The sequence below is a fragment of the Paramisgurnus dabryanus genome, chromosome 21 (assembly GCF_030506205.2).
Source record: "Paramisgurnus dabryanus chromosome 21, PD_genome_1.1, whole genome shotgun sequence".
NCBI classification, from domain to species: Eukaryota; Metazoa; Chordata; class Actinopteri; order Cypriniformes; family Cobitidae; genus Paramisgurnus; species Paramisgurnus dabryanus.
This window is the reverse complement of record NC_133357.1, coordinates 16,110,313-16,123,735: the sequence shown is the minus strand read 5'-3', so window position 1 is coordinate 16,123,735 and position 13,423 is coordinate 16,110,313. Positions and strand designations below refer to the sequence as shown.

Genomic DNA, 13,423 nt, shown 5'->3' with positions numbered 1-13,423 from the left:
CTGGTCTTCTATAATGAGCATGGAGTATTTAAGAGATATAGGATCAAGGCCTGTTTTTGCTGACCAAGCTTAGACTACATTTACACGTGGGCAGCTATTTTCATAAACGGACATTTCAACTAGTGTTGCTTTCGTCAACGAAAAGTATGACGAAAAAAAGTCGTCAACGAACCTTTTTCACGTGACGAAAACGAGACGAGACGTAACGAAAATGCTGGTCATGTGACGATGACTATAATAAAATGTATAATGCAATATTGTTGACGAATAAAAACGAGACTAAAAGTGGTTTACAAAATAAAAACTAAGCTAAAATGTCTCTTCATTTTCGTTGACCAAAACGAGACGAGACGAAATGTTATAACGTTATTTCGTCTTTTACCCATCTCAGCATCTCCGCGCCCCCACCACCTGACTGCAGGTTATCACGTGTGTTGTTGGTGCTGCGTAGATCAATCAAAACATGAAAGTACCGCAAGAGTGAGTAGAAAGCATGCGGAGCAGTCTGCTCTCGCGATGCTTTGATATCATACGCCTCCATTTGCACGTTAATGGGCATTTCAAACAGTGTACGCGGCAACCGCGAGACATGCGGAAAGCGGAGAAACGGGGGCGGTTACAGAGGTGAAGCGGAGTTGGTCCACAAGCCTTGCTCGTGCACCTAAGATCCTCTCCCTTTTACGGACACGACTCTTCACGGCAGTCGCTGTTGAAGATAAACACATTTCCACTAAATGCTGCACAAAACGCTTCCACTACACGAGAAACGCTGTAGCCGCGCGGCGATTCCGACCGGGAAGATGCAGCATTCTGGCTCCAAATGTAAAAGAAAAGTCCAAAATAAATCCCGTGCATCACTTTCAGGTCAGTTCAACAAGCCTGTTAAAATGTATAGCTTTGATTGCTGACACCATCAGTATAACAATGTACAAATTTATATCATGTAACAGTTGTTTAAATGACATTGTGCTGCGTTGCGTTTTGAAACATTGTAAATATATCTATGCTAAAGACATTCGTTGTTTTGTATATGCTTAATAACTACACTTATTTATTATTTAAATAAACAAAACATACTTCGCTGAATACTTGAGTATTAAATCAATCAAACACCTGTACTGTTGAAAACATAACCATACATACCAACTTTGCTTTTCTTAATAGACATCTGCTGTTTTCTTAAAGCTGACTTTTAATTTACTTACAAGAAAAACATTTAGTAATTCTCCAAAATTGCTTGGATTTATACTGACATTTAAGATCAGCTTTGTCACATTAGATTAAGCCAAAGTCCATTAGGTACACTGGTGGTAACGTACAGATGCAGAAATATAAACTATAATAATATATAATTACATATGTATGATTGTAGTTTGTGCTGCTGTCAAAATACAATTATAATAGCATATTTCTATTCTCACACATACTATAGTTGTGTGTGACCCATTTGACCTTGTGTGTGTGTGTGTGTGTGTGTGTGTGTGTGTGTTTGCTTAGACTACTCTTGTTTTGATTATGTAGACTTTTATGTAGACTCTTACGAACAATCAAGTCACTCACTCAGAGGATAGTAAAATAAATATCTATTCAAATCAGAGCATCTTCCATGTCTGGAATGGATGTATTCTTGGGTCTATAAGGTAACAATAATATAACTTTTGTTTGAAATGGGTTTGGCTAAAAGAAAATATTGTTTTGTCTATAATACTATTAGGTCATTATACTATATGGGTTAAATAGAATTGGATTACTAAAAAGAGACTAAATACAATTTCACTGACTAAAACTAGACTAAAATGTCATCAGTTTTCGTCGACTAAAACTAGACTAAAATAGTAATGGATAAGTCTGACTAAAATAAGACTAAAATTGCAAGAATTTTAGTCGACTAAAACTTGACTAGACTAAAAAGAGTATGACGTGACTAAAACTAATAAAAACTAAAATGACAGCTTGACACAAAGACTAGACTAAAACTAAAATGAAAACAGGCTGCCAAAAACAACACTAATTTCAACCTCTCCGGTTTCAAAAATAACTTCGTGCACACATGTCAGTTTTCAGAAAAGTGTTAATTGACACGTACCCGTGTATATTTGGTGTAACGAGAAGCTCAAGCCCACGTAAGCCAATCAGAATCCCGAAAACAGCAACAATCACTTCTTGTTTCTCTTTTGAACAAGGTCACACTTTTGACGTAGGTGCGAGCTCTGGCACATACTGTGACGTTGGCTGCCTAAACATCCGTTTGTCTCAGTTTACATGCAACCGTGTAACCGAAGATTTTCCAAATCTCCACTCTGACCGGAGTTTTTAGAAATAATCGGATTCAGGCACGAGTTCTCCGTTTGCGTGTAAACGAAGCGCACAAACGAAGGGAAATGTCTCAGTTTTTCTAAATAACCATGTACGTGTAAACAGGGCCTTAGTTTTTCCGATAAATCTGGTTAACAAGTGTAGTCTCACTGGTTAAGCAACCTTGTAGGAACACCAGCAATGCAAAACGCAACCGGTGGGGAGATTGTTAATTGTGTAAGTGCAAATATGCACCAGCCATAGAAAAAGACAGTTGTATTGTAACACAAAAAACAATGTTTATTGGCCATTCTGCATTGGTAGAGCTCTGCACGATTTTATCTTTGGCTTATTTGACAAATTCCTCTCCGGTCCACACCTGCTGCTGTTTTTATAAAATTGCACTAAATTCAACTGGTGACAGTTTGAGTAAACCCCTGCTGGTCTATACAGCTCGACCGAAAATATGGCTGCAGTTCAAAGCCTGTGAGTTTGCTTTGAAACACTGGTCCCTTACGAGTCACTAATGTGCTGTGATGTGCTGCCACTTCAGAGCTCAACTGAGAATGTGACTCTGTGTTTGCAGGGTGTTGCCTAAATGCTTTTAATTGTAGGCAGACAGCAATTCCTGTGGTTTGTGTCTCTGTCTCGTTTTGAGGCTTGTTTATCTCAAGGAAGGTTCTGTTGTGGTTTCTCTTTCAGCCAAGGATGGATCAGTACTTCAATCAGATGGAGAAGATAGTAAAGGAGAGAAAGACCTCTTCACGTATTCGCTTCATGCTGCAGGACATCATTGACCTTCGATTGGTGAGTTAGTTTTGTGTGTTACTTATGCTGAATCTCAATTCACATCTTGTCTATCATAAATGGTATTAGAAATTATAATTAGTGCCCAAAATCGTAGTATGTTGAAAATGAGTATCCATGAAGTTTCCGGATGGTCTACTGTTTAAAGTGTTTAAAGGTAAAAATTTGAAGTGTAGATCCATGCACACTTAAGTGGTTCATTTTACTCACCACGAGAGGGCGGAGTTTAGTTGCGCTAAACATGACACAAAAAATAATGAATAAAGAAATGCTTTAATTCAAAGATGAGTGTGTTTTGATGTTTGTGTTTTTTAAGGATCACATTGTTATCCAGGCAACAGTCGTCACTTCTGTTTCGTGTTATGTCGTCCCAGTGTTTTTGTACCAGTACTCTTTTGCTTCGCACTTAAAAAAAGTGCATACTATTTGGGCATACACTGTAAAAATAAAGATTTATTGGTTTAACTACCGTATTTCCCGCACTATAAGGCGCACCGGATTATAAGGTACACCTTCATTTAGTGACCTATTTTAGAAATGTTTTCATATATAGAGCGGACCGGATTATAAGGCGCATAGAATAGAAGATACTGCAGTCAAACGTTTGACTGGGTTTGTGTTATGCATCTACTAGATGGAGCTGTGCTAAAGGGATTGTCAACAAAACAGTCAGATAAAGTCAAACTTTATTAAGCATTCTGACAACTCCGTTCACTCCCTTGGTAACGTTGTTTAAACGTTAATGTGCATATTAACAATAGCTCACAGCCAGAGATGTATAAAGTACTAGCGACCCAGACTTGAGTAAAAGTACAAGTGCTCTATCAAAAAAGTGACTTGAGTAGAAGTTAAAGTGCTCTTTAAGCACAGCACTTAAGTGGAAGTACTAAAGTATTAAACATGCTTTGTACTTAAGTATTGCAAGTAGTTTATTTTAAAATATACTACTCAAGTACTGAAAGTAAAAGTACAAGTATTGTGTAATGTAGTTATTAAAGAAAACATAATATTGTTTATATTATTTCAAATGTTTAAGCTAAAGGACACTTACAATTCCTTTGGCTGTAGCAGGAGTACAAGGACATGAATGTTCAGATAATTCAGATTAATTTAACTGATATGGCGATAGAGAATTCAGAATTAATGAAATATTAGTCGATAAAATGGTAATAGGTAAAGGTACAAGGTGTTTCATTGAATTTAGGTTTCCTTCTTTCGCGCACACTCGCCCTTTCTTGTGCATTCTCTCTCTCTCTCTGTCTTTCTCGCGCACTTTGGTTCTCTCTTCGCTTCACATTTGTCAACAACCCTGGCTCATATTTGTGAGTGAGAGGTTGGGAGGGGTCGCCCTTTACTATCTCCAATTGGTTCAGACCACCATGTGACCATGATTCGTAACATTTGAGAGTAACGAGTAACTATGCAGCACATAAAAAATGTATTGGAGTAAAAGTATTAAACTCAAAGAAAAAATGTACTGAAGTAAAAGTGGAAGTAGGAGAAAAAAATAATACTTCAGTAGAGTACAGATACTGTCTTTTAGTACTTAAGTACAGTAGTGAAGTAGTTCTACTTCGTTACTATACATCTCTGCTCACAGCCTTGCTCAAAACGTGGAGGGGAACTTTTCCCTAATTCAGTAAACACGTGTAGTAAAAGAAACAGTCTGTGAGAAAGCACAGTACCTGTGTTTACTGACTACGTAGCCGTAATGCTGCAAGCGCTGCATTTTTTCTTATATAAAAATGCAGCGCTTGATCCATATATAAGGCGCACCGGATTATAAGGCGTTTTTGAGAAAATTAAAGGCTTTTAAGTGCGCCTTATAGTGTGAAAAATACGGTATATGCTCATTTTCGAGCTTCCCTAGAGTTAAACATTAGATTTTTACCGTTTTGGAATCCATTCAGACGATCTACGGTCTGATGGTACCACTTTTAGCCCAGCATAAACCAATAAATCTGATTAAACCATTTTCATCACGCTCAAAAATAAGCAACCTTTTTGAAAGTTGACTCTTCTGTACAGTAGTTACATTGTGAGATCGACAGAAAATTAAAAGTTGCCTAGAAAATCACAACTTTTAATTTTCCGTTGGTCTTAGTACACAATGTAACTACAGAAGAGTCAATTTTTAAATTAGAAAAAAATCAAAACTCTTTAGGCATTCTTGAGCGCGATGCTAATGATCTAATCAGATTCAATGGATTATGCTAAGCCATGCTAAAATGATATCGCCAGACCCGGAGATCAGCTGAATGGATTCCAAAACTGTAAAAATCAAATGTTTAACTCTAGAGGAACTGGAAATAGTATATTTTTTAAAAAGTGGAGTGTCCCTTTAAGCTGCCCACATACAACAAGCTACCATGACACAGCTTTTCTTCCAACGTCTCTATAGGAGTGTAAACTTGCATTATATAGCTACAGGAATTTCGAAATGCACAGCGCAAGTTGCGCTCCGCTGCGTTCGCGCTTTGGTCGACACAACAACAAATTGTCCTTGCGGTGCAAGCCATTGAAATGAATAGGTTTCATAGCGCAGCGCACACCGGCGCGTACTGTGTGAAAGCACCATAAGTAGGTGAATAGGGACGCACCTTAAATTTTCCGTAGCGTGCAACAATTGGTCTTTATTTTTATTGTCCTGGGTTGGAGATGTATAATAATATCTCTGTGTTGATACCCATATTCGATTACTTTGAATGACATCTACCGATACTGATAAATAGTGATAGTTTTGCTTTTTACTCCTTGTTTCAAAGTATTGCATTGTAAAATCCTAGACAGTGACATGTCTGTCAGTCATTTTACACAATAGGTTTCATAGGGGGTAGAAAATGTAGAAAAAGGATGCAGATTTTGGTTTTCCTTTTTTCCTTCAGCACAATTGGGTGTCTCGGAGAGCTGACCAGGGTCCCAAGACCATCGAGCAGATCCATAAGGAGGCAAAGTTGGAGGAGCAGGAGGAACAGAGAAAGGTCCACCAACAACTGCTGTCCAAAGACAGCAAGAGGAGACCAGGTCAGTGTTATAGACTAATCCTCCTTTTAGCTTGTATAGTCCACACTGTGTTCCTCCGCATTACTCCCTCTTTACATTTCTGTTACAGTGGTGCAAAGAGAGGAGACCTGGAGCACTGTGCCTATGACTAAGAACAGCAGGACAATAGACCCCACCAAAATTCCCAAGATCTCCAAGGTAATGTCCAGTTGTCACTTTTTACTTGTTTTTTTTAATCATAAGGTTTTGTTAACATCTAAATCCATCAGTCTGGATGTTTTACCCTTGTTTGAATGGAAGGACTATGCCAAGCACACCTTGCTGCAGATCAGGGGCGATGTACTTTACAGTTACTTTATAGTACATTCAATTCATTCAATACATTGACCTGAAGCTATTGGTAAACATGAAAATGTAATATTTGACTCAACAGCCCCTCCTAATGGTTGTTCTGTTTGCATGCGCAGCAGCATCTTAATCTAAATGCAGTGATAGGTGTGACAGGATTTTACTGAAACTTGTTTTGTGTGTGTTTCTTTAGCCAACAATAGATGAAAAGATTCAGCTTGGACCAAGAGCTCAGCTGAACTGGATGAAGGGCAGCAGTGGAGGGGCTGGAGCCAAAGCCAGCGAATCAGGTAAAGCAGAGTGATGAAGTTTTTTTGCCTATGTACTTCATTATTGTGATGGTGACTGTTTTCTGTTACTTGTGTAAAATCTTTACCTTTTGCCTCTTTTTCACCACGTTTCTTTCAGATGTCTCTCGCACCAGTGCCACTAGTTTAAACCGTTACTCTCCCCTGCAACCCTCAGCATCCTCTTTACCCTCTTCATCCCCAGATTTCGACAGGAGAGTTCTCGGCAGGTACATTACGCTTGCAAAATACAGTATTATTAGAAAGAAGTTTTCTATTGCATGGTGTATTAGAATTCAAATGTATCTGCTATCATGATATTGATAGAGCATTGTGATAAAGTCTTGTGATATATTAACGTGTATTTGTGCCTTGTTTAGCCGTGGAAGTTCAGGGCGGGAACGTAACGACAAGCCAATGAGTGCAGCTCCTGCGCGGACAGGGCTCATCTTGGTGGGTAGCAGCAATAAGGAGGCCCCCGAAGAGACGATCCAGGAAGTGTCCCGAAGAGATTCGGACACGCCCAAGCTGCCCGCCAGCACTGCAGACAAGAGCCGACTGGACCATAGCCAATCCAGAGAGTCTGGTGAGCATCACGGATACATAAGCACTGCCATTGTTTACATTTAGACACACATAATCAGTGTGATGTTAACGTATTCAAATATGAGTTATCCATTGTCATTGCAGCTGTTCACTTTGAAGTACTGTCAGGCCCTTCTCCAGATAAGCCAGCTTTAACAGAAGAGGAGATGGAGAGGCGGTCCAAGGCTATAATTGATGAATTTTTGCACATTAATGATTACAAGGTTTGTAACATTATTGTCACATGGATGCACTAAATAAGTTGTTTAATGTATAACATTTAAAACTGTATCTCTCCAAATTGTGCAGGAAGCAGTACAGTGTGTTGAGGAACTGGAGCAGCCTGCCATGCTGTACGTATTTGTGCGGGTGGGTGTGGAATCGACCCTGGAGAGGAGTCTGATTACGCGTGACCACATGGGTCAACTGCTTTACCAGCTCCTGCAGGCTGGAATCCTCTCCAAACCTCAGTTCTTTAAAGGGTGAGATCACAGGGCAAACTGGGCTGACACCTCTCTGATATGATAGTTGTGTGTATTTGACAGTGTTCATGGTAGCTTTGTCCCAAACCTTAAAGGTTGCATCACTTTCTGCTGTCTACATGCTGCCTTGGCTCAGCAAGTCCCCATTAAATCAAAATATACTGTATAATATAAGCATTTAAAATTTATGGTCTCTAACTTCCACAAATACAGATCAGTGATTTTATGACATTGTTCTGCATTTGAGCTTCTCGTTAAATTCCTGACTAAATGCTATTGGCTATTTATAAGGGGGAAGAGGCATTCAATAACATCCGCTCCAGCTTCATGTTTCAGTGGAAAAATACATCAATGCATTGAGCAAATCTGTGAATTTCAAGATACTTCATTTTGGGTCTTGAACTACTCGTTCACACCACACAATTAATATGCTTTACATAAAGTGGAGAAAAGATTAGACTAACATCAAATCCCTTATTATTAAACCACTTATTATAAAGTCCAGCCTTATTTCAGCATTGCACTTTTTTCCGATTTATAGTAATACCACGGTGGTATCTATAGACGTTTCAGCAGTAACAACATAAACAAACGTCTTTTGTGGAACAAATGTAAGTTCAGGTAAACTTTGCATAGAATCAACAACAATAGAGTTCTTTAAGAGAAGTTTATTTCTGATAACAAGCTAAATAAACAACAAGTAGATTACCGTAGTTCATATCTTATAACTAAAGCGTATAAAAAAAGACACTGAGCTAACTTTACTGTGTAAAATGTGTACTATAATGTATACAATGTTAACTACAGATCAGCTGCTAAACCGCCCTTCAGATAGCAGTGATCCATGATCGCCGTCTCCCCTCGTCTTTAAGAAAACATTTGTTATTTTCAATTAGGTATTTGTTCCAGAGTTCAGTTTAGACACTAGAGTTTTTTTTTATCTTTAAATAGAGTTTTTATGTTACTAAAATATTTGAAGGATTAGTCAATTTTCTTAAAAAGAAATCCAGATAATTTACTCACCACCATGTCATCCAAAATGTTGATGTCTTTCTTTGTTCAGTCGAGAATAAATTATGTTTTTTTGAAGAAAACATTCCAGGATTTTTCTCATTTTAATGGACTTTAATGGACCTCAACACTTGTTAGTTTTAATGCAGTTTAAAATTTCTGTTCAAAGGACTCTTAACAATCCCAAATGAGGCATAAGGGTCTTATCTAACGAAACTATTGTCATTTTTGGCAAGAAAATAAAAAAATATGCCCTTTTAAACCACAACTTCTCTTCTTCCTCCGGGGGTGTCACGCGCCAGCCCGACCTCACGTAATACGTCATCACGCCAAGAGGTCACGGATGACGTATGCGAAACTACGCCCCAGTGTTTACAAGTGTGGAGAAAGAGGACCGTTCTCACGTTGTTGCATGTGGAATAATAGTAATTAATGTCTTTGGTCAGTTTATTGTTTAAAATGGTCCGCAAATGTGCGTTTCATATATGTAACACGTGACCTTTCGACGTCATTACGCAATTAAGTGTGAGGTCACACAGCTGGAGGAAGAAGAGAAGTTTTTTCTCGTCAAAAATGACTATCGTTTTGCTAGATAAGACCCTTATGCCTCGTTTGGGAGCATTTAGAGTCCTTTGAAACTGCAATTTTAAACTGCATTAAAACTGTTAAGTGTTGGGGTCCATTAAAGTCCATTAAAATGAGAAAAATCCTGGAGTGTTTTCCCCAAAAAACATAATTTCTTCTCAGCTGAATAAAGAAAGACATCAACGTTTTGGATGACATGGTGGTGAGTAAATTATCTGATTTTTTTTAAGAAAATTGACTAATCCTTTAGTGCCATAGAATTTTCACAAAAATCTTGTACAAGCATAAAAAAGGATAAAAACTCAATCTCACTAAAGATAAACAGTCAGTGATGAAAGAATGATAATAAATAATAATGTATATCTTAGGAAAGGTAGAAAAGTGATTTAGTCAAGAGCATTAAGAGATTTTCACAAAAACATGAGGGACAGACAGGAGCAAAATTAGGTAACTTTTCCTTTAAGACTTAAGTCCGGATCCAATATACTGTTACACATGCGTTTACCCTTTTAGCTGTTTACTTTCTATTAAACCAAATGGTTGCGTTAATGAGGATACATGCAAAGATGGGAATTTTGATGCATATGTGTATTTATTATGGCCACTAAAGCAGCAAAAATGCTCCCGAGCTTAAAGGAATAGTCTACCCTTTTGCCATATTAAACTATGTTATTACCTCAACTTAGATGAATTAATACATATCTATCTTTTTTCAATGCGTGCACTGTACAGTGCGTCATGAATGTGTTAGCATTTAGCCTAGCCCCATTCATTCCTATGGTACCAAACAGGGAAGCCACCAAACACTTCCGTGTTTTCCCTATTTAAAGACTGTAACATGAGGAGTTATACCAGTAAGTATGGTGCCACAAAATAAAACTTTTTTTGGTACCATAGGAATGAATGGCGCTAGGCTAAATGTTAACACATTCACAACGCGGTGTACAGTACACAAAAGGTATGTATTAATTTGTCTAGGTTGAGGTAATAACATAGTTTAATATGGCAAAAGGGTAGACTATTCCTTTAATGAGCAGCGAATGTGCATATAGCACTGTTGTTTGTGTTTCAATGGCTTAAAATCAATTGTTTTAAAACTGCAGTGCTTAGTTACATTTACAAACGTACATTTTCGTGACCATGTGCACAGCAACATGACGTGGACGCGTAACCTCGATAGAGACAATAGTCCAACATCTTTATTGGTTGGCAATTTTCGGTTTATCGCCAACCTTTATACATAGGCATTTTATTTATTACAAACTGTATGTTTGTGTCACCCACAGGTTCTCTGAAACTCTTGAATTTGCAGATGATATGGCCATTGATGTTCCTCATATATGGCTGTATCTTGCGGAGCTGGTTACCCCTGTGCTTCGAGAGGGTGGAATCTCTATGAGAGAATTATTTAGGTGCGTTCATAACCATTTTATACCGCAGTGTCAATGGATTGAGACTGAACTCAGCAGCATTAGTAATAGTGTGCTAGTTTTGTGCTTTATTATATCATCTGTTTATATGTGTGTGCGCAGTGAATTTAGCAAACCATTACTCCCTGTGGGAAGAGCTGGGATATTATTTTCTGAAATACTGCACCTTCTATGCAAACAAATGGTAAGATATTCCCTTGGTTATCTAGGTTTGTTTTGCTAGGTGAATAGTGTGTTTCCATATTCGTGTTTGCTAGTGTAGCGTATGTTTGAGGATGGTGGAAGTTAATGCTTTGTGTGTGTGCGCGTGTGCTGCAGAGCCATAGGAAAGTGGGATCATTATGGAGGGATTCTGAATTAAGCTGGGCAGATTTTATACCTGAAACAGAGGACGTGCACAGCTTCATTACAGAACATGTGAGTATATATTAACATCACTTCTGCTTAGATATTATATAACATTTACCTGCTAAACATTTTAAAGACTTTAGCTTTATATATTGTGGCCCCAGAAATACTACAGTAGTACCATGGTGCGTTTTGGCACTTTTATGTAAGTTGATTACATTTACATTAATGCATTTGCAAACTCTTTTATCCAAAGTGACTTGCAGTGCATTCAAGGTATACTTTTATGGGAGTCAAACCCATAACCTTTTGCAGCGCTAATGCAATGCTCTACCCATTGAGCTACAGAAACGCTTCATACTTAGTTAAACTTATTTATTTGATCCTCCAACAGAAACTAGAATTCACAGTTTCTGATGGCTCAAACCAGACTGAGGCTGTCTCTAAGAGAACACTCTCAAACGATGAACTAAATAAACAACTTGAAAAACTACTACTTGAGGATATGGCTGGCGATGAACAAATCTTCGACTGGGTTGAGGTACAAATCCACATCTGACTCCTCATGTTTGTTTCATTGAAGAAACTGTGAATAACTGTGTCTTGTCATTGTTGTGTGATGGTTTATTACAGGCCAATCTCGATGAATCAGAAATGAGTTCATCTCCTTTCCTCAGAGCTTTAATGACTGCTGTTTGCAAAGCAGCAGTTAAAAGTAAGTTATACATTAGTAACTTATATCTGTCACATTCAATGCAAAGTCTGTTTGGATTCATCAAAATCCTAAAAGATTAACAGTAGGGGAGGGGTGTCACGATTCTCCAAATCCTCGATTCGATTACATTTTTCGAATCTAAGGTCACGGTTCGATTCTCGGTTTTTACTTTTTTTTTAATCACAAAAAAATGCTATGCCATTTTTAGACTAGACTTTTATGAAATATAATATATGACCTTGAACCCGGAGATGCTCTGCCATGTTACTAACAGTTAGTCGTGCTGCCAGTGGAAAAATATGGTACATGTACATAACTGATAAAACAAAACTTCCTGTCAGATGAATATCTGCACCTTAAAAGTGCGCTTTTATTACCGTCAGACAAGATTGTGATACTATACCCCAAGTCATGAAAGTCATGTTTAAATGCTGTTTTCATAACTCTTAAGCAACTGAAATAAGTTGTTGTGAAACTTAAACAGATCTCAGGTCAGAGAAACGACCGGTCCTGGCACAGACAACGTTCTACTGAAGGCGGGTGGCGCATGCTGTTTTTTGTTTCCCATGTAAAGAGCATCTCAGGTGGTGTCTCCTGCATCTCCCATGCTATCTTTTCACGTCAACTAAAGATAAAGCGCTTCCCTGCCAATGGCGTGTTTTTAGGGCCATCCATTTTTCCGCTATGATCCACTAAGTGGCGATCTTACCCAACTTATAAAACACAAACTTTTGAAAATCATAAAAATGCTGACGTTGGCTGTAAACTTTTTTCAGAAATGCTGGCAGGGAAAGAGTTAAATGCGTCTGAAACGCCAGATGCTCTTCTTGCCATCGTTTCTTCAGCTGAGTACTTTTGTTGCTATGATGCGAAAGTTGGTTAGTGTGGAATTTGTCCCTCCCCTCCTCCACTGTGATTGGTTGGCTGAGTGAAAAGTGACATTGACGAGCCCAGTGTTTTCCCAAAGTTGAAAATTTTGTAAATTTTTTAACGCTTAAAGGCGTTTAAACGTCAACTGTAGGCGCTTACCAGTGCTTTTGGTTGCTATGATACTTTTGATTTGTCTATCATTCGTTGAATGATGCCCCTGTTGGTTGTTGTGATATTTGTCCCGCAAATTGGATGACCGAGTAAGAAGTGACATTGACGAGTGAATATTTTTCAACTCTCTGCATTCAGCACTGAGCGCGGAAAAAACCCGCCAGCTGCTGCCGTTTTTGAAAAGCGTTGCGCTTCCATTTGAAAACCATTGAAAACATATGCTGGCCGCCGGCATGAATGCCTTAGTGTGTATGCCCCCTTAGTGCCTCGCCAGCTACTGCAGTTTTTTAAAAAGCGCTGTGTTTCTTGGCCTCAGGAAAAAACAATTGTGGACACAAAGCCTTAGTTATGTTTTGTAATTTCATAACCTTATCCCTACGTTAACAAGTAATATCACTTTGTTGTTCGCCAGGTGTGCAATCTCATGTGTTTTCCTTGTGTGTGTGTGTGTGTGTGTGTGTGTGTGTGTGTGTGTGTGTGTGTGTG

At 38.4% G+C, this 13,423-nt stretch overlaps 1 protein-coding gene across 7 annotated transcripts in view; it reads left to right on the top strand.

Annotated features, from left to right (window-relative positions):
• eif4g3b (eukaryotic translation initiation factor 4 gamma, 3b) overlaps window positions 1-13,423 on the top strand; it is a 55,727-nt gene that overhangs the window by 40,874 nt on the left and 1,430 nt on the right. For all 7 annotated transcript variants that reach the window (XM_073813033.1, XM_065285891.1, XM_065285889.1 and 4 more), the window contains 13 exons: window positions 2,998-3,102; window positions 5,988-6,126; window positions 6,215-6,303; window positions 6,647-6,743; window positions 6,862-6,970; window positions 7,121-7,326; window positions 7,431-7,549; window positions 7,635-7,807; window positions 10,690-10,815; window positions 10,936-11,017; window positions 11,152-11,250; window positions 11,576-11,722; window positions 11,815-11,896. In XM_073813033.1, coding sequence (XP_073669134.1) covers window positions 2,998-3,102; window positions 5,988-6,126; window positions 6,215-6,303; window positions 6,647-6,743; window positions 6,862-6,970; window positions 7,121-7,326; window positions 7,431-7,549; window positions 7,635-7,807; window positions 10,690-10,815; window positions 10,936-11,017; window positions 11,152-11,250; window positions 11,576-11,722; window positions 11,815-11,896 — 1,573 coding nt within the window. The remainder of the gene's footprint in view (window positions 1-2,997; window positions 3,103-5,987; window positions 6,127-6,214; window positions 6,304-6,646; window positions 6,744-6,861; window positions 6,971-7,120; window positions 7,327-7,430; window positions 7,550-7,634; window positions 7,808-10,689; window positions 10,816-10,935; window positions 11,018-11,151; window positions 11,251-11,575; window positions 11,723-11,814; window positions 11,897-13,423) is intronic.